This window comes from Salvelinus alpinus, chromosome 1 (assembly GCF_045679555.1).
Source record: "Salvelinus alpinus chromosome 1, SLU_Salpinus.1, whole genome shotgun sequence".
NCBI classification, from domain to species: domain Eukaryota; kingdom Metazoa; phylum Chordata; class Actinopteri; order Salmoniformes; family Salmonidae; genus Salvelinus; species Salvelinus alpinus.
The window spans coordinates 58,887,991-58,910,345 of record NC_092086.1 but is presented as its reverse complement, the minus strand read 5'-3'; the positions used below and the strand labels follow the sequence as shown (position 1 = coordinate 58,910,345).

General features: G+C 42.0%; 1 protein-coding gene across 1 annotated transcript in view; it reads left to right on the top strand.

The window, feature by feature from the left end:
* The first annotated feature begins 19,988 nt into the window (after positions 1-19,988).
* The window catches only part of trpm4a (transient receptor potential cation channel, subfamily M, member 4a), a 70,317-nt gene continuing 67,950 nt past the window's right edge, over positions 19,989-22,355 (top strand). Inside the window, exon 1 of the mRNA XM_071356693.1 lies at positions 19,989-20,231. Within this exon, the coding sequence (XP_071212794.1) occupies positions 20,160-20,231 (72 nt within the window). The 5' untranslated portion in view covers positions 19,989-20,159. The remainder of the gene's footprint in view (positions 20,232-22,355) is intronic.

Below are 22,355 nucleotides of genomic sequence, written 5' to 3'. Positions count from 1 at the left end.
TCGTTTAAGGAGGTAACCCCTGGACCTTATTGGTTCTCGGTTCTTCTCCTAACTCTATGTGTGATCAGCAGTGCTTATATGGGTACATACCTTCTTGCAGTGGGTAACGTGGACCCAAGTGACTTTCTCAGCTATTCTAATGGCAAAGGCGGTGGTTTAACATAACCTGGTATGGGCCTTCTCAACGGCCTGCTTCCCGTCTATTCTCCTCAGGGACTGGATCCCCCCCCCCCCCCCCAGTCTCCTGGTTGGATTGAGTGAATCACCTTCTCCTGTCATTCACCTGTTGGACACAATCTTGGACATACGGGTTTGGTTAACAAACATTTTACTGTGTTCTATCTGATTATAACTTCAACTTCTATGCAAACTTGTTAGCTAGATTTTTTTGTTTGTTATTAGTTTATTATCCAATAGGCCACAAAGTGTCCTATCCTAGGTCCCCCTAGGCCCTGTCCTATCCTAGGCCACAACTTAGGCCCCTTTGATACCTGGCTCCACCCAGGTAACAACCTTTATCTTCTAAACCATGACTTAGGTAAGATTAGTAAATTATCCTCATGTTCTGACCTTATCATGTAGGATCGCCCCTTTCATTCTCCACATGTCCGATACTCCCTTGGGCGTCCGTTCATGTCTATCCTGTATCAATTTTCTGTCAAGTGTCTTATCTACTTTAAAAGTTATCTGTGCTGCCCCTTAGTTCCTGAAACCAACTAAGTTTTCATTCCCTCTTTGTCTCCCCTCAGTAACCGTGACCCAGTCTGTGTCACTCCTATCTTGCTGATCTCCTGGCCCCCCTTCCCCACCTTCCTCTCTGCTCCCAAACCTTCAAGGTTTTAGCAGTGCGGGGAGGGCTCCTCCTTCCTCCTATCTGTCTGTCAATTATATGAGTGGTTGCCAAATCTTGACTAAGTGTCTTACTGTCTGAACTCATAGATTTTGGAAAAATTACCTGTCTATGGTGGCCATCTCCAAAGTAATTACATAGGTTAATTAAGGTTATCTCTGTGTTCCCCATAATTCGGAATCCACACAAATGTAATTTATCCCTGTCCTGTTGGCCTGGATTATGTTCTAAATACTTAACATAAGTCTACAATTAATCCAAGGCTATGCTATTTCTTTCTTCTCATTGGTTCAAATTACCACTCTGTAAAAGAACTATAAACTCATTCATAATTATCAATTACTCAATTTACCTTAAAATCAGTATCACAAATGACCTCTCAATCTCCATCCAAATGGCCCTCCCATGAGGCTGATCAGACCATCAGAGAAAGCCATGATAGAGGTCAAGAATCATACCACCCTTTTACAGTCGTTTTCCATACTATTCTAGACATATTAAAGAACCCTTCATCTAAAGGATTCACATTTTTAATTAAAACTCCTAATATTCCATATGTGAGTGTACCCCTTTAAGATCACTAGTCTCTGGGAAACATGGAGATCCCCTCAAACCCAAACTTTTACTACAAACAAAACCTAATAATTATGATAATTCTAGCTACTTACTCAAATCATTAGTTTTAAATTTCCTCAATGGTTATATGTGCAACCCATTCATTCCGTTTGCAGACAGTCTCCCAAAATTCTTAATAGGAATATCCTGCCATTAGATACCCACAACTGTGATTAACGTGCACCTATCCTTTAAAATAATATTAACTAACCTTCAATTCCTTTTGAAAAGTGTCTCAAAGCTATAATGCATGCATTTTCCCTCTAAATGACACAAACAATTTTCTCTGTCACTCCCTCAGTCACAACATCATTGCCTGGCTGCACCAGTGCATTGTGAATGACGTCAGCAGCAGGCGCTCAGCCCGTGCCTAGGCAGCAGCAATTTCAGCGATTTGCAAATCATTATTGGCTGACTGCAGCAGCAGTTCTACGGGTTCGACAAGCCAAACACAATTAATATCGTTGGTCATTAATGTTTTATTTTGAACAGAACTTTTAACATCAATCAACGTCTCCCAATCACAATTGTACTGCCAGAAGTACAGAAAATAGTGGGAGTCTGTCCCTGAACAACTTTCAAATCAATTTGAGTATCATTATTGTATATTCTACGTAATGACACAGTTTTACGTTATCACGCAATGATATCACAACGTCATTTATCAACAACCCAATTATTATAATTGTCTGTAGTCTGTACTCTGGCACCAAGACAATTTCCCAGAAAATAGCCCTAAATTAAAGGTCCAAGCTTTTCCCCAGCGAGGATTGAGTCCGTTTCGGTGCATCCTCACTGCATTTTGCTGTCCTGCATACCCCCGTATCACACAGACTTTTAATTATTTTCCCCATGACCATCAGTGTCAAGAAGGGTTTCTCTTCTTGAGCGAGAGCAAAGTCTACTGTTGCTAATTCAAACGCCTCGGTCTCAGAGTCCAACTTATCCAACATATCAAGGTCTAATTTGTCCTCAATACTGTCACAGTCATATTCGTCGTACCAGTCGACTAACTCCTTCCTGACTATTTTAGAATGATCAGTTTCACCATCGTCAGGATTCACCATCGTCACTGTCTGAGTCAGATTTTGGGCGCCTTGCTCTCTTTTCTTTTTTACCCCACTTTCCCTGTGGTTTCTGTTTACAATCGCGGTGATTATGGCCCTCTTTATCACAATGTTTACAAGGTGCTTTGCACTCTGGCGAAATGTCCAGTTTTATTACAATTAAAACATCTATCTCCCCCTTTCTTTTGACTGTCTCTTACCACTTTTCTTGACTCTTTCACTTTCTCTACCTCTATCCAATTTCTCAATAAGGTTGCTAAATCCTGTCCTCCTTCCCCTGCCCGTGAGTTTGGTAAGGCAATTAGGGGATCTTCACTTACCTCTCTCTCTGCACTTTCTTTTTCACCATAATAATAATGTGAATCTTTCCTAGGCTTATGTCTATTCTTCTCTCCTACATCTGAGGTTTTCCTGAATAGTCCTATTTTGTTACCATATTTACACGGTGCCTCACAATCCCTGGCTAAGTGCCCGCTCTGGTTACAATTATAACATTTTCTCTCTTCCCCTCTCTTCCTCTGATCTCCCCTTTCTGTCTGTCCTAGTCCTGTTCTGATTCGGTAAATGTGTCTGATATTTCCCCCTGTCCAACTTGTCTTTCTCCTTCACTGTCTGTTTCTCGGCCCATGCCCCTTCTAACCCAGCTTTACTTAATTCTGCCCTAATCTGTTCCTGCTCCCTCTCCGTTTCTCTAACCTTCATTAAGCGCTCATCTCCCATTAATTCCGGGACCTCCTTTGAGGAATATACTGCCCATTTTTAGTAAAAGTGTATCTACAGGTCCCCCAATTAATGTGTATGTCTTTACTTAATGTGCGTCTCTATATTATGATTAATATACCTATCACGTACGCAAATTATTATCTTGTTCTTCTATGTGTTGTGCTTTTTAAAACTCTGATTTCTTCTCACACTCTATGGTGTGTGTCTCTATATTAGGTCTCTATGATCTATGTGTTTTTTTCTTTTCGTGGAATGGTCGAACGTATTTTGCGCGCCTCCGGCAGTTCTTGCCTCCCTCCCTACTAATATACTTTAGATCAATTACTACAACCAGTTTTACTGTTAGGTCTGCCTGTTAGATCTTAGTATATTAGATCGGCTAATGTATATTGGCCAATTTAACGGTTAGGTCTCAACATTAGTTAGTTTAGTGCGTGCAGATACCTTCGTGCCATTCCGGAAAATCTATGTGTATTTTTTTTCACACACTCTATGTGTATGTAAGAATAAACGTCTTGTTTTCGAGATGATAGTTTCCGGATTCGACCATATTAATGACCTAAGGCTCGTATTTCTGTGTGTTATTATGTTATAATTAAGTCTATGATTTGATAGAGCAGTCTGACTGAGCGATGGTAGGCACCAGCAGGCTCGTAAGCATTAATTCAAACAGCACTTTTGTGCGTTTTGCCAGCAGCTCTTTGCTGTGCTTCAAGCATTGCGCTGTTTATGACTTCAAGCCCATCAACTCCCGAGATTAGGCTTGTGTAACCGATGTGAAATGGCTAGCTAGTTGGCGGGGTGCACGCTAATAGCGTTTCAAACGTCACTCGCTCTGAGACTTGGAGTAGTTATTCCCCTTGCTCTGCATGGGTAACGCTGCTTCGAGGGTGGCTGTTGTCGTTCCTGGTTCGAGCCCGGGTAGGGGCGAGGAGAGTGACGGAAGCTATACTGTTACACTGGCAATACTAAAGTGCCTATAAGAACATCCAATAGTCAAAAGTATATGAAATACAAATGGTATAGAGAGAAATAGTCCTATAATTCCTATAATAACTACAACCTAAAACTTCTTACCTGGGAATATTGAAGACTCATGTTAAAAGGAACCACCAGCTTTCATATGTTCTCATGTTCTGAGCAAGGAACTTAAACGTTATCTTTCTTACATGGCACATATTTCACTTTTACTTTCTTCTCCAACACTTTGTTTTTGCATTATTTAAACCAAATTGAACATGTTTCATTATTTATTTGAGGCTAAATTGATTTTATTGATGTATTATATTAAGTTAAAAGAAGTGTTCATTCAGTATTGTTGTAAATGTCATTATTACAAATAAATTTTAAAAATCGTCCGATTTAATCGGTATCAGCTTTTTTTGGGCCTCCAATAATCGGTATCGGCGCTGAAAAATCATAATCGGTCGACCTCTAGTCCATTGTTCTAATACTCCCACTTTAGTTACTTTATCCTGGTGCTGGGTCTGGTGCACACATTAGGAGGAACATCTCTGAATGAAGCGCAAATCAGAGAACATTTGACTAACCGAAATACATACCCACTGGGCACACACTGGTTGAATCAACGTTGTTTCAATGTAATTTCAATGAAATGACATTGAACCAATGTGGAATAGACATTGAATTAACATCTGTGCCCAGTGGGATAGGTTTGACAAGGTGACATGTAAAGCTCCCTTTTAAAAAGGCATGTGTAGACTTTCCTTATGTATTTCATGATTTTCGTCATTCTTTGGTTGAGTTTGTTTTTCTTCATGCGTTTTTGTCGATTGTAGGCCTAAGTAAGTTTGCATTCGTGGCCAGCAGCATACCACCCTGCATCCCGCTGCTGGCTTGCCTCTGCTAAGCTGGGTTGGTCCTGGTCGGTCCCTGGATGGGAGACCAGGTGTTGGATGGCCAGTAGGAGGCAATCTTTCCCCCCAGGGCACTGATTGGGGACATTGCCCTGTGTAGGGTGCCGTCTTTCAGATGGGAAGTTAAACGGGTGTCCTGACTCTCTGTGATCACTAAAGATCTCATGGCACTAATCGTAAGTGTAGGGGTGTTAACCCTGGTGTCCTAGCTAAATTCCCAATCTGGCCCTCATACCATCATGGCCACCTAATCATCCCCAGCGTACAATTGGCTCATTCATCCCCCTCCTCTCCCTGTAACTATTCCCCAGGTCGTTGGTGTAAATGAGAATGTGTTCTCAGTCAACTTACCTGTTAAAATAAGAAAGAAAGAAAGAAAAAAGCTGTTATACACACCGGTTACTTTCACATTGATGTCAGCATTTTAAGTTGACCTTGTTGTGACTTAATAGCGTGTATTATGCATCTATTTGATGTTGCGCTGTTCCACAAGTAAATGAGTACATTTATGAAGAGGTTGAGTAGTGGTTGACATTGTACACTCTGTTCTACAGACCTTTGAACCTAATATTGCGGTGATAATTAATGGCTGGGGTCATTTTATTGTTGTTGCTGTTCTCCAAATAGTATTTGAGTTTTTAAATTGTGTAGAGATTGCAGTAAATGAGCTTCAACGTCCACCCCAACGCAACCTCACTTTGCCATACTCTAGGTTTAGCTGAACTGACGCCATTGGTTTCTATGATTTGTGGTTAAAAAGAAAGGTCCAAAAAAAAATGCTTCTCTGTAAAGTAAGAAAAAACGGTGATTTTCAAAATCTGCAACGAGTTTCTAGCCAGAGTTGACGGTATTTTCTCCCCACGTCACCGCAAATGTAATAGTGTTTGAAAATCAATGTTTTTAAAATATTAAAACTTTTATGTCATCAGGTAGAACTTTTGAATGTTATATTTTTTTGACATAACTTAGACATGCGTCGTTTTTGCAAATGTAAATACTGGTTTGGTGCTGGAGATAAATAATATAATGTTGAAAAGTGGCAGAGTTGTCCTTTAAATTACAGCAAATCCTGTAAGTTAAAAAAAGGACATTTAGTTATCGTTTGACAGCCCTAATAATTATGTATTTTAAAATCAGCAGCTCTGACCAGCTGATCAGGCACTGAATTAAATAGAACTAGACCTTTGTCTCAGAAATGTCTAATTTATACCATATGAGAAATATTTGAGGTGAACAACCAGGAACGAAATCAAGAAACAGCTGAGCTGGGTTGGCACCTCCATGGTGTCCTAGACTGAGAGACATTTTTATAGCCATTGATTTGACTGTCCAACACAGGCTTTTAATTGTCAGCTGTCCCTAGTTTTATGACCTTTTTCAAGATGTTAAAATGTATAGTGTACATTTGGGGCAGCTGTTAAAAAGTCCCTTAAAGACTATGATTGACCTGCCAACGAACAAATTGCTGCTCCCTTGTGTCCTCTAATTACCTTGCTGGTACCCGCCTACTGGGCATGGCTAATCTATTAATGATGATCAGACCCTTTTTATCAATTTCGCCTAAAATTACATACTCAAATCTAACTGCCTGTAGCTCAGGAAGCAAGGACATGCATATTATTGATACCATTTGAAAGGAAACACTTTGACATTTGTGGAAATGTGAAATTAACACATTAGATCTAGTAAAAGATAATACAAACAAAAAAAAACATGCGTTTTCTATTTTATGTTCCATCATCTTTGAAATGCAAGAAAACATTTTGTGTGCAAAGTTTCAGACGGATCCAGTGAAGAACTACATCACAACATTTTGTATCAAGTCTGCCAGGAGTTTGCCCAAATTGGTTGGATTGGTCAATTTATACATTTTCAAGTACATAACTATAGAGAACATATAAAAATGCTATGGTAATACAAAAATAAAGTTTACACACTCCCAGGAATGTCATACACGATGGATCATTAGCTTCCCTACAGAAAAGACACTAATCTTCACACATCTAGATGGCCGGGTGGGGGGTGGGTGTGGAGCCAGAGACAGCAGTGGGGTCAAACTGTAGAACACAGTTCCTACATTTGAATATAAAAATAGATTTTTTCAAAGAAAACAACACTACATTTTTTTCTCTGGGACCCTCAGGATGACAAATCAGAGCAAGATTTCTGAATGTAAGTACATTATTTACCTAGGGGTGAATGTATCAAACCAGTTGTCGTGATAAAAGTGTTTTGTTGTTGTGCACTATTCTCAAACAATAGCATGGTATTGTTTTGTTGCAATAGCTACTGTAAATCGGACACTGCATTTAGATTAACAAGAATTTAAGCTTTCTGCCCATAAAAGACATGTCTATGTCCCAGAATTGGCTGTTGTTTACAACGTCATTCTAGTCACATTATCGCATATTGAGCAACAACCGTCCCGGTTTAGGGACACCGAACCCGTAGAGGTTAAAAAGAGGGAGATGGACACATGGGAGCAGAACTAGCAACAAAGAAGTTGTTTCTGTGTCACTGTGTGCGTAAAATAATAAAGCACATACCCTGTTGTAAAAGTACCTAAAATTATGATGTGTGGTGACAATAAAACCCCTTTACCCTGGCATCCCTGTGGTCCTTCACACGTCCCTGAATCAGTACATAGTGTTTAGTAGAGGTCATCAAGACAGTTTCATTTTTACACCCAGCCTTTCTTAGTCATGACTGTCAGGAAGTGGGTTTCCTGAGTTGTCAGAATGCAGGGCTACAGTTTCCTGTGCTGTGTCTTTATGTTGCCTCCTCCCAGAGCCTGCAGAGATCACACACACACACACACCGGTTGTGTATGCTAGTTGTAATGACAGGATGTTTGTGTGCTATGCTATCGGTCAGGGGAGACTAGATGGCAACCGATAAAAGACCAAACAGTTCCTTGGAAATGTGACGGGAAGGTTCTTCAATACACACACACATACCACACACACACACGCACAATGGCACACACATTCCCTCTGATTCAACACAACGCACATTGCATTACTATACATGATGGTTGTTTTCCTGTGAATAACTACTACAGTCGTGTATGGAATGGAAAATGAACCTTTTCCCTGGAAAAGTAACAGGAGGTTTACGTTGGGGTGGGTTCATTGGAAAGTATGGGCATCATTTCCAATGAAAATCTACATTTTATTTTTCAAGACCATTCTCGACTGTAGTTATTCACAGGAGATCAGCCATTATATATTGTAATGTACTGTATCTGTGATTCATCAATGCAAAGCCAGTGTGTGTTGTGCTAAACAGAGGGTGTGTGTGTGTGTGTGTGTGTGTGTGTGTGTGTGTGTGTGTGTGTGTGTGTGTATTGAAGAACCTCAGGAGATTTGTATTTGTACTGTGACTTCCTTGAGTTCAGGAAATAACAATACTCCACATGGGTCTCCAAGACGTGACTAAGGCCCATTTCCCTTTCAGTCCCTATCCCATTCCCTTAGTGCCAACCCTCTTCAGTGTTCACAGATCTGAGCTCGAGGATCAATTTAAGATATACGGAGCAGATCCCTACTAGTCTTCCAAAAGACTGTGGAGTTCCAATTGCATTGCTTTTACCTATCAGGTCTGTGAACACAGAAAAGGGTAGAGAGCTAGGCGCCAAAGGTAAGGAACCAGGCCGGAGTTAGCGACTAACAATGCAGGATGCCTGAGGTCCCACCCAACTTTGACCCTGTTTGATAAAGAATGGAAGGAACCCAGCCCATGAAAACAAGTGTATCCATACCCAACTGGTTTCAGTCAGGTGGATAATCTTCTCTATCTCCCAGCCTGCTCCCCCTCCACCCTCGGACCCACCCTTTCTCTTCCAATCCACTATCACACCTTTCTACATTAAGTGTAAACTGAAATAGAGACCTGCCTTTATGCCAACAGACTTCCTGACAACTATAGGCCTAGCCCACTAAGCACACCCACGTCATTTCAATGTGGAAATGTGGGTAATATTTGGTTGAGACCTTGATCAATGAGATTACAACCTTTATTCACCCACTCAAAAATGACAGCCAGAAGTTTGTTGAATTGTGTGCTTTCAACCGTCTAAAAGCACAACCAAATTCCAATGTAAAAGCAATGTCTGATTCTTGGTTTCTTTGTCATCTAAATGTATTATCACTGCACGTTCAACCATTTAAAAGCACAACAAAGTTCAAATGGGAATACAATGTCAGATATTTGGTATTTATACAACAACTTATTGTTTTATCACTGTGTTTTTTTGCGTCATTTGTAACTTATTTTGTACATAATGTTTCTGCCTCCGTCTTTTATGACCGAAAAGAGCTTCTGGATATCAGGACAGCGATCTGTCACCTCGTACTGGACGAAGATTTCTTCTTTAACAAGTCAGATGCAAAGGATTTACTTCAGACGCCCGACAAGGCCCACATCCTCGTCATTCGCGTGAGAAAGAGTCAGAGATATCTGGGACGTAGGTCAGGGTGCCTTGTAAGGATCCGACGCCGAGGGGGCCTCTACCATCAGTACTATTAGCCAACGTACAATCATTGAATAACAAAATAGATGAGCTACGATCATGAATATCCTACCAGTGGGACATTAAAAACTGTAATATCTTATGTTTCACCAAGTTGTGGCTGAACGACATGTATAAAATTCAGCTGGCGGGGTTTACGCTGCATCGGCAAGATAGAACAGCAACCTCCGGTAAGACAAGGGGTGACGGTCTGTGTATATTTGTAAACAAAAGCTGGTGCACGAAATCCAATATTAAGGACGTCTCAAGGTTTTGTTCGCCTGAGGTAGAGTATCTCATGATAAGCTGTAGACCACACTATTTACCGAGAGTTTTCAACTGTATTTTTCATAACTGTCTATTTACCACCACAACCTGATGCCGGCACGAAGTCTGCACTCAATGAGCTGTATAAGGCCATAAGCAAACAGGAAAACATTCATCCAGAGGCGGCACTCCTAATATCTTCCAGCATGTTAAATGTGCAACCAGAGGGAAAAAAACTCTAGACCACCTTTACTCCACACACAGAGATGCGTACAAAGCTCTCCCTTGCCCTCCATTTGGCAAATCTGACCATAATTCTATCCTCCTGATTCCGGCTTACAATCAAAAACTGAAGCAGAAAGCACCAGTGACTCGGTCAATAAAGAAGTGGTCAGATGACGCAGATGTTAAGCTACAGGACTGTTTTGCTAGCACAGACTGGAATATGTTACGGGATTCTTCTGATGGCATTGAGGAGTACAACACATCAGTCACTGGCTTCATTAGTAAGTGCATCGATGACGTCGTCCCCATAGTGATCGTACGTACATACCCCAACAAAAGCCATGGATTACAGGCAACATCCGGGTAAAGATTACAGGGTAGAGCTGCCGCTTTCAATGAGTGGGACTCTAACCCGGATGCTTATAAGAGATCCCGCTATGCCCTCCGATGAACCATCAAACTGGCAAAGCGTCAATAAAGGACTAAGATTGAATCGTACTACACCGGCGCCGACGCATGTCGGATGTGGCAGGGCTTGCAAACTATTACAGACTACTGTACAAAGGGAAGCACAGCCGCGAGCTACCTAGTGACACAAGCCTACCAGATGAGCTAAATGACTTCTATGCTCGCTTCGAGGCAAGCAACACTGAAGCATGCATGAGAGCATCAGCTGTTCAGGACGACTGTGTGATCAAGCTCTCCGTAGCCGATGTGAGTAAGACCTTTAAACAGGTCAACATTCACAAGGCCCTAGGGCCAGACGGATTACCAGGATGTGTACTCCGAGCATAAGTTGACCAACTGGCAAGTGTCTTCACTGACTTTTCAACCTGTCCCTGACTGAGTCTGTAATACTAACATGTTTCAAGCAGACCACCATAGTCCCTGTGCCCAAGAACACTAAGGTAACCTGCCTGAATGACTACCAACCCTTAGCACTCACGTCTGTAGCCATGAAGTGCTTTGAAAGGCTGGTCATGACTCACATCAACACCATTATTCCAGAAACACTAAATCCACTCCAATTTGCATACCGCCCCAACAGATCCACAGATGATGCAATCTATTGCACTCCCCACTGCCCTTTACTACCTGGACAAAAGGAACACCTACGTGAAAATGCTATTCATTGAGTATAGCTCAGTGTTCAATACCATAGTGCCCTCAAAGCTCATCAATAAGCTAAGGACCCTGGGACTAACAGGCTGCCCCCAGGTGGTAAGTGTAGGTAACAACACACACTGATCCTCAACACGGGGTGCATGCTCAGTCCCCTCTTGTACTCCATGTTCACCCATGACTGCATGCCCAAGCACGACTCCAACACCCTCATTAAGTTTGCTGACGTCACAACAGTGGTAGGCCTGATCACGACAATGATGAGACAGCCTATAGGGAGGAGGTCAGAGACCTGGCCGTGTAGTGCCAGGATAACAACCTCTCCCTCAACGTGATCAAGACAAAGTAGATAATTGTGGACTATAGGAAAAAGAGGACCGAGCACGCCCCCATTCTCATTGACAGGGCTGTAGTGAAGCAGGTTGAGAGCTTCAAGTTACTTGGTGTCCACATAACCAACAAACTATCATGTACCAAACACACCAAGCCAGTCGTGAAGAGGGCACGATGAAGCCTATTCCCCCTCAGGAGACTGAAAAGATTTGGCATGGGTCCTCAAATCCTCAAGAAGTTCTACAGCTGCACCATCGAGAGCATCCTGACTGGTTTCATCACTGCCTGGTATGGCAACTGCTCGTCCTCCGACTGCAAGGCACTACAGAGGGTACATCACTGGGGCCAAGTTTCCTGCCATCCAGGACCTCTATCAAATCAAATTTTCAAATCAAATGTATTTATATAGCCCTTCTTACATCAGCTGATATATCAAAGTGCTGTACAGAAACCCAGCCTAAAACCCCAAACAGCAAGCAATGCAGGTGTAGAAGCACGGTGGCTAGGAAAAACTCCCTAGAAAGGCCAAAACCTTGGAAGAAACCTAGAGAGGAACCAGGCTATGAGGGGTGGCCAGTCTTCTTCTGGCTGTGCCGGGTAGAGATTATAACAGAACATGGCCAAGATGTTGAAATGTTCAGAAATGACCAGCATGGTCAAATAATATTAATCACAGTGAACAGGTCAGGGTTCCATAGCCGCAGGCAGAACAGTTGAAACTAGAGCAGCAGCACGGCCAGGTGGACTGGGGACAACAAGGAGTCATGTAGGCATGAGGCATGGTCCTAGGGCTCAGATCCTCCTCCGAGAGAGAAATTAAATTAATTAGAGAGAGCATTCTTAAATTCACACAGAACACCGGATAAGACCGGAGAAATACTCCAAATATAACAGACTGACCCTAGCCCCCCGACACATAAACTACTGCAGCATAAATACTGGAGGCTGAGACAGGAGGGGTCAGGAGACACTGTGGCCCCATCCGATGATACCCCCGGACAGGGCCAAACAGGCAGGATATAACCCCACACACTTTGCCAGATTTAAAGAGGAGTCTGTAAATTTGCTTTCTAATGTTCATGATCTTTTCCTCAAAGAAGTTCATGAATTTATTACTGCTGAAGTGAAAGCCATCCTCTCTTGGGGAATGCTGCTTTTTAATTAGCTTTGCGACAGTATCAAAAATAAATGTTGGATTGTTCTTATTTTCCTCAATTAAGTTGGAAAATAGGATGATCGAGCAGCAGTGAGGGCTCTTCAATACTGCACGGTACTGTCTTTCCAAGCTAGTCGGAAAACTTCCAGTTTGGTGTGGTGCCATTTCCGTTCCAATTTTCTGGAAGCTTGCTTCAGAGCTCGGGTATTTTCTGTATACCAGGGAGCTAGTTTCTTATGACAAATGTTTTTAGTTTTTAGCAACTGCATCTAGGGTATTGCACAAGGTTAAATTGAGTTCCTCAGTTAGGTGGTTAACTGATTTTTGTCCTCTGACATCCTTGGGTAGGCAGAGGGAGTCTGGAAGGGCATCAAGGAATCTTTGGGTGGTCCGAGAATTTATAGCACGACTTTTGATGCTCCTTGGTTGGGATCTGAGCAGATTATTTGTTGTGATTGCAAACGTAATAAAATGGTGGTCCGATAGTCCAGGATTATGAGGAAAAACATTAAGATCCACAACATTTATTCCACGGGACAAAACTAGGTCCAGAGTATGACTGTGGCAGTGAGTAGGTCCGGAGACATGTTGGACAAAACCCACTGAGTCAATGATGGCTCCGAAAGCCTTTTGGAGTGTGTCTGTGGACTTTTCCATGTGAATATTAAAGTCACCAAAAATTGGAATATTATCTGCTACAAGGTCTGATAGGAATTCAGGGAAATCCGCTGTATATTGCCCAGGAGGCCTGCAACAGTAGCTATAAAACGTGATTGAGTAGGCTGCATAGATTTCATGACTAGAAGCTCAAAAGACAAAAACGTCGTTTTTTGGGGGGGTAAATTGAAATTTGCTATCGCCTTTGTGGGATGTGCGGGGGATATGGTCACTAGTGTAACCAGGAGGTGAGGCCTCATTTAACACAGTAAATTCATCAGGCTTAAGCCATGTTTCAGCCAGGCCAATCACATCAAGATTATGATCAGTGATCATTGACTATAACTGCCTTGGAAGTGATGGATCTAACATTAAGTAGCCCTTGATACATTAAGTGAGGTATCACGATCTCTTTCAATAATGGCAGGAATGGAGGAGGTCTTTATTCTAGTGAGATTGCTAAGGCGAACACCGCCATGTTTAGTTTTGCCCAACCTAGGTCGAGGCACAGACACGGTCTCAATGAGGATAGCTGAGCTGACTACACTGACTCACTGACTGTGCTAGTGGCAGACTCCGCTAAGCTGGCAGGCTGGCTAACAGCCTGCTGCCTGGCCTGCACCCTATTTCATTGTTAGGCGGTGTCAGAGGAAGGCCCTTAAAATTGGCGAAGACTTCAGCCACCCTAGTCATAGACGGTTCTCTCTGCTACCGAACGGCAAGCGGTACTGGAGTGCCAAGTCTCGGTCCAAAAAGGCTTCCTAACAACTTCTACCCCCAAGCCATAAGACTCCTGAACAGTGTCGTAGCTGAATCAAAATTAGTTAGGTAACATAGATAAATAAGATGTTTTATTTACTTTCATAATATGCTTATGTGACTTGTCATTAGAAATGTCTCTTTTTGGACTATACTGTCGGCAGTTGCATTTTCCTTTCTTCTCTAGGGAAAAGTCACTTGGGGCCCAGAGAGGGGAGAGGTCAGGCTTGTCTTTTACATGTCTGGTAATATGCAGAATATCAGAAAGGGAGAAGTCAGGTTTGAACATTGTCTTCATATGTGAATGTGTCTGTAACTATTCCTAAATCATGTGAAGGGATGGTGTGATTAATGGGGAACCAGTTAGTTATCTCCACAATGTCTGTACGCCAGTCACTCCCTCCTTTTCCCATTGGGGGGAGGAGTATGGCAGTGTCTGGAACCATTGTATGTCCCCTCTGATGTTGCCCTTCTCTTGACCTAGTATATGACCTCGAGGCTCACTCCCCTCCGTGAGCTTGTCCAGGAGGGGGTGTATTTGAGATGGGAGTATCTAGATTTGACAATTGATATATGCCATTGGATGAGGTAATGTTTTGGTACTATGAAGTACCAAGAATGAGAAGTAGAACCTCGTCTAAGAGACCAAACTGAACGATAATTTATAGCTAATGCTATCTGGCTATGGGATACTCCTCTCTCAAGTAAAAGGCCCTTTGTGAAGTTCCTAAGATCTGTGGTTCGTCATGTGAGTTGAGAGGGGTGTATCTTGGCTATAAAAGATACTAAGTATTCTTTTGTAAGGACTCTGAGAATTCATTTATAGACACTGAATTGAACTGAGAGTCAAAGGGCTATGTTGAAGCTCATTTGATTAAAGATGAAGTTTAAAATATAACTCTGACTTGTGTGTGGTTTGTAAACTCTCCTCATTTAGTAGTACAGGAAATTACCACGACATTAGCTAATCAAATGGCTACCCAGACTATTTTCATTGTCCCCACCCCCTCTTTTACGCTGCTGCTACTCTCTGGTTATTATCTATGCATAGTCACTTTAACTCTACCTACATGTACATATTACCTCAATTACCTCGACTAACCTGTGCCCCCAGCACATTGACTCTGTGCCGGTACCGCCTATATATATGCCTCGCTACTGTTATTTTACTGCTGCTCTTTAATGATGTTATTTTTTACTTTTTCTACTTTTTACTTAACACTTATTTTTCTTAATACTGCATTGTTGGTTAAGGGCTTGTAAGTTACCATTTCACTGTAACGTCTACACCTGTTGTATTCGGCGCATGTGACAAATAACTTTAACAAATGATTTGACTTCATCTAATAGCACAACCAAATGATCTGGTTTGCAGTTGAGATTACATTTAAAGTAGATAGTGCTTCAAACTTTATGTAAACTGCATTTAAAGTTTGATTTGATTTAGTCCTATTCTTCTATTTAGATTTTTGGTTGAGATGGAGACGTGAATCCAGCATATCAATGATTAATATGTAGACAAACTGGAATTAAAGCCAGACAAGTCAGTGGTACAGATGGTACATTTCAAGCAGAAGATACATCTCCTTCAAATGTGATATTTGGTTGCGTTGACAACCAAACACAATTCAATATCCACTTTAAATTAAGTTTGATATGATGTAGTCCTATTCTTTAACTTTGATGTTTGGCTGAGTTTGAGAAGTGAATACAACATATTAATGATTACATTTGAAATCAACCAAAGCTTAAAACCCTAGGCCTATATGTATTGCTTATTGTTAGTTGAACCCTGGGTTGAATTGAAACAAAAGCTGTTGATGACTTTGCAAATGCTATATAGGCCTAAATATTATCATTGATGATGTATGACAAACTATGGTTACAATTTATTTGGTCTGTTAAACCTATTCTTTGAATGACTGCGATAGCAACCGTGAATCTATTTTGTTATTAAGAGCTCTGTCAATAATCATTAACACGATAGCACATTGGTAGTAGTCAGTGACATATATCAAAGCTGGGCTTGGTTAAAACCTTGGATGGGAGACCAAATGAATAGCTGTAGCTAGATTCAACTCTCCAGTAGGAGGTGCTGCCCAGCCTATTGTTTTTTTTCTTCTGATAGTGGATATAACTTTGAAGAGCTGATATTGCTTCAAATTTACAAATTCAACATATTTCATACAAGGTTTGTTTACGTTGAAAATGTGTTACAACCAGTGGAGATTTTAGCATTTAAATCTTAGTAGGGCAAACTCACCCCAATATTCTTTGATGCATGCCAGCAAATCCACTACACAACACTAAACAATACAATAATTGCACTATAATGGTGACAAATGGTGCCCACAAACTGTGAGGGCCGACCTAAAGCTGTCTCAACAGCAGAGCTTTCTTTTCAGCACCATGGAGTGAATCCTTACCACCGCTACACCTGGCTGTCAGAGGAGCCTTGTCTGGCAGCGAAACAGTTCATTCAGCCTCATTTACTGCCTTTTAAAAAACAGCTGAAATGGCTGACTTGCTTAAACAAATGTGGTTTCTACTGTCAATTGAGTGGTACAAACTATGGCATAAGGGAACGACGAGCGCATAAGAGGCAAACCTTAATTACGATTAAGACATTAATGAGCGAGCTAGGATGCACATATTCAATATAACTACAGTATTTGTTCAGCACTTTAGAAATGTACAGCGACAGAACCGGGCTGTGGGGGAGCCCTGGTGCGCAGCCTTGGCACCACTCCTCCAGGCTGAATGCACACTTTAGCCCGACCCCTCCAGAGTGCAGGCACAGGTCGAACCGGGCTGTGGGGGAGCACTGGAGATCTGGTGCTTACCACTCGCACCTCTCCATTTGGCTCAATGCCCACTTTAGCCTGGCACGTGCGGAGCGCAGGCATAGGACGAACTAAACCGTCCCAGTGCCCCGGAGACACAGAACGCAGAGCCGGTGCAGGATACCCTGGGCCAAAACGGCGCACCGGAGACCAAGCGCACTGAGCTGGCACAATCCGCCCTGGCTGGATGCCCACTCTTGCATGGCACTTGCGGGGGGCTGGCATATAGCTCTCCGGGCTATGAGTGCGCACTGGAGACACCGTGCGCTTTACCGCATAACACGGTGCCTGACCAGTACCACGCTGCTTCCGGTAAGCACGGGGAGTTGGCTCAGGTCTATCGCCTGACTCCGCCAATCACCCCGTGTGCCCCCCCAATTTTTTGGGGGGGGGCTGCCTCTAGTGCCTGCTGTGCTGCCTTGCCTCATATTGCCGCCTCTCAGCTTTAGCTGCCTCCAGTTCTTCTTTCGGGCGGTGATATTCTCCAGCCTGTCTCCAGGGTCCCTGTCCGTCCAATATCTCCTCCCATGTCCAGGAGTCCTGAACCCTCTGCTCCTCCATACCACACAGCTTGGTCCGCTTGTGGTGGGTAGTTCATAAACGGTTTTCGTCGTCTGAAGAAGAGGAATCGAACCAAAGCGCAGCGTGGTAAGTGTTCATGCTTTTTATTGAAACTGAACACTTTACCAAAATAACAAAGTGAATAACCGAAACAGTCCTGTAAGGTGCAAAACACTAAACAGAAAATAACTACCCACAAAAACCATGTGGGAAAAAGCTACCTAAGTATGGTTCCCAATCAGAGACAACGATAGACAGCTGTCCCTGACTGAGAACCATACCCGGCCAAAACAAAGAAATACAAAAACATAGAAGAAATAACATATAAAGCCCACCCAAATCACAGTAAGTAGACAATGAAAGCTCTTACAATATTCAATAATTACTTTTCTCTAAAACAGGCTATAGGCTACATGCGCACCACCACGTCAGAACAGTAGGCTAAATTAAGAAGGGGAAAGGGACCAAATGATTAGGGTGAGGCACATGGCCTACTACACAACACACACTTAGTATTACTTTCTTAGCTACAGTATACATATCTCCCTGGCATATTACATCATTATGCAGTAACATACAAGACATTTTTTAACTCACCTTGTTGTTCTGTGCTCACTTGAACAGGAAGGTGGTGTAGCGGTTCTTCTTGTGGTCCAATTTTGTCATCAAACTTGAAAGCACCATAAATCCAGAGAATGCCAGACTTTGATGACAAAAACACATTTAAATCATGACGTCAGTGATCTTCAGGTCGAAGCTCTAGGAAGAGGCCCTAATTCCTGACTTGGAATTCCTAGTTGGATGACCGTTCAAAACATATTTTCCCAGTCAGAGCTAATTTTTTCCCCAAGTTCCCAGTTGTTTTGAAAGCAGCAGAAGTCATGTTGCATAGCCAATGTATGGAACCTTTTATGTGAATGTTTATCCTTTTAAGCTTGGAAAAGAGACCCTTAAACCCAGACTTGGACCACACACCCACTCCACTGAATAGCAGGAAGGGGAAACAAAATAGTGATTGCTTTGCAACGCTTGCAGATAGACACTGATTCCTTCCAACCCACTCATTATTGAATTTGCGATTTCCAACTTGTTGTGTAATGTTTATGTCCAATGGACAGTGAGCACCGATACGTTTGATCTATAATTTATCTTCATATGACAACTACTGTATTGAAAAAGATTTGCCAGTAGATTGTCGACTTGATTCATGATGATGACTGCTTGTCTAGCTTGCTAGATAATATTTTTTAAGTATGATGTTGACATGATTAGTCCCATCAAAGCTTCGGTAGATATAATGTGATATGCCATTTTACCTGTGGCCAATGACTTTGAGCCTTCTTGGATGGGCACATCTAATGTAAATCTATGGCAGCACCCAAGGGGCTTGAATTTCAGAGTTCTCGCAGTAGATTTTGCAGTGACGTAGTGTCCCCCATGAGTGACAGAACACTGAGCCAATCATGGCGCTATGATATGTGACACGTATTAATTCCAAAATAACATACAAAACAGGCAAAAGCCCCACCTGCCCGGAATGACGGGTCGCCACTGGTTACAACAATGGCATAATCCTCTGGTTGAAATTCCACCCTCAAAACGAAGTAATTCCAAAGGTTTGACTACTTTTTTCAAATCCAGTGTAATTTCCAAGTAGATTCCACGTCACAATAAGTTGACAAATGACATTGAAACAATGTTGATTCAACCAGCTTGTGCCCAGTTTGAGGCCTACTGCAATGTCAATGCTGATTCATGATTACAGTTTGCCAAATCCCTTCTAAAATCAATGAACATTGATGTGTTGGTGTGAGAAAAAAGTTGTGTCCTCTCTCCAATGTAGGTCTAAGCACTACAGAACACTACAGTTTGCATATTAGTTTTCAAATATCCTATAAGCCTAACTGTTCGGGGATGGAGCTGATCTCCCCCTTTTGGTCAGATGCATACATTTAGGTTAGCTTATAATTAAATATGTGTTTAATAAATTGGCCAAATTCAAATGGCAAAGGTCTAAAAGCTTCTTCCAAATAATTCACACCTTGTAATTTATTAATGTATGATCCTGGAATCAATTTATGCCGCCTTTACATGATGGGTAGCCTAATTTCATTCAAAACTAGGCTACTTTGTCAGTAGACCTATGAGAAAACGCAATCAAACATCCCAAAATGACATGAATTGTTGCTTTTATGCTGGGTGACGTTGGCGACACACTGTTACATACTGTCCCGAGGTATATCCCAGGACTTCCCTAGAAAATTGTTGCGCCATGATTGAACACCACAAACAATGTTAAACAAAGGTTTATTTGTTTATGATTGTTGTTCCAAAGATGGAAAAACAGAATCCGCGAGGCAATGCACTCGAAACGCCCCGGAGCCCGGATACTGGCCATTCTTTCCTGCATGCCCTCCCTTCCCAAGTAGCCTAACCCTTTGATCGTTTTACATCGCTCTGTCTGCAGTGCACATCCAGCAGTGAACCTCAAACTTCAAAATGGGGTTTTAGCGGTTTCTGTATCGACTTCGAACCTATTCGATAATTATTGTAGCCGCTTGCCGGAGAAGAGCAGAGAGGGGATAGAGTGTGTAATGAAGAATACTGATAAAGAGCGTGAAGGAGGCAGAGGGAGAACGGAAACAAGAAAATCCGAGAAAGATCAGGTTTGGCTCCTCTATTATAAACACGTGTGAGTTACTCAGCTATGACTCAATTGCGCATGTTAAAAGCCTGTGTCTTTTTGGGTAGAGCATGCCAAAATCGTGCGCGTAAATGGTACAGTAGGCTATTCACCAAGTGATTATGTGTTAAATGTTTAACTGAAATTAGCGGTATAGTGTTACTTTTATAATACAATAAAAACGTTCATACCGACAGATTACATTTCTTATCTTTGAAATGTATTATACATGTACATCAGTCTGGTTTTAGACCAGGTCATGACACTATCTCTGCTGCATCTTTAGTTATTAATGATGTGGTTCACTGTATGGATAAAATGCAACATTGTGCTGCCCTTGTCATTGATCTGTCAAAGGTTTTCGATAATGTTGATCACTCACTAGGAATTCAAAGGCTTTCCTAAGCATCATCTTAATGAACGCAGCTGACACTTCATTAAAGCTGTTAGATGCAGTTTATCATAGCGCACTATTACTGGCAACAATTTTAGTACTCATCACTGCATTCATTTTAGTAGAAGCTCTTATCCAGAGCAATTAGGGTTACGTGTCTTGCTCAAGGACATAGACAGATTTATCACCTACGGGATTCAAACCAGCAACCTTTCGGTTACTGGCCCAACACGCTTAACCGCTAGGGTACTTACCGCCCATCCCTGAGACCAGCATTCTCTACCAGAAAGTTGTTTGGCCCTCTTTGATGTAGCGTAAAAAAAGTCCCACTGCACCTAACATCAAACTTTAGACACGAGTTACCACTTAGGGATGGCTAACTCTGGAAATTCCTTTGGTTTCTACTGAGTTTGGTAAATAAGGTTTTAGTTTTCTTGCACCTTATTTGTGGAACAATCTTCAAAATGTTCTTAAATTTGATGACCTGGTGCCTCTGGGGCAACTGATAGAAAGCTGATTGAGGACCTTATTACTGATAAATGTGTTTGTTTTATGACCGTGTTTTTCTTTCTGCTTGCATTTTGTGTTTATATTTTGATGTGTGTATTTTCTGTAATTCATGTAATTCAGGGCTCATTTGTGAAAAAGACCTTGGTCCCAGTATGACTCCCTGATAAAATAAAGGTTAACTCAAATAAAAACAAAAACATTTAGGGTTAAAATTGCAGTACCCTACTGTGGCAGCTTGACCCAAGTGGGTTTACGCAGCTATATGGAACAAGTGGATGCTCCTCAATTGTCAGAACAAACATGCAAAACAACAGACTAGTTGGAAGAGTGATATCCTATAGGAAAGTGTGCCCACTTTGAAACTTTCCAACCAGACTACCCAGCTAACAATTCTAGGGAAAGATAATATTTTTGTAATGTTACCTGTAATGTCCCCCTGATGTTTGAGTGTCCAGTTTTCCATTAGTTAGGGTAACAAAATAAAATAAAATTTAATTTGTCACATGCGCAGAATACAACAGGTGTAGACCTTACAGTGAAATGCTTACTTACAAGCCCTTAACCAACAATGCAGTTTTAAGAAAAATAAGTGTTAAAGTATTTAATAAAATAAACTGAAGTGAATTTTTTTTTATAATTAAAGAGCAACAATAAAATAACAGTAGCAAGGCTATGTACAGGGAGTACCAGTACAGAGTCAATGTGTGGGGGCACAGGTTAGTCGAGGTAATTGAGGTAATATGTACAAGGGGGTAGAGGTAAAGTGACTATGCATAGATAATAAACAGAGAGTAGCAGCATCAGTGGTGGGGGGACAATGCAAATAGTCTGGGTAGCCATTTGATTAGCTGTTCAGGAGTGTTATGGCTTGGTGGTAGAAGCTGTTAATAAGAAGCCTTTTGGACCTAGACTTGGCGCTCCGGTACCCCTTGCCATGCGGTAGCATAGAGAACAGTCTATGACTAGGGTGGCTGGAGTCTTTGGCAATTTTAAGGGCCTTCCTCTGATACCGCCTGGTATAGAGATCCTGGATGGCAGGAAGCTTGGCCCCATTGACGTACTGGGCCGTACGCACCCCCCACTGTAGTGCCTTGCGGTTGGAGGCCGAGCAGTTGTCATTCCAGGCGGTGATGTACCCAGTCAGGATGCTCTCGATGGTGCAGCTGTAGAACTTTTTGAGGATCTGAGGACCAATGACAAATA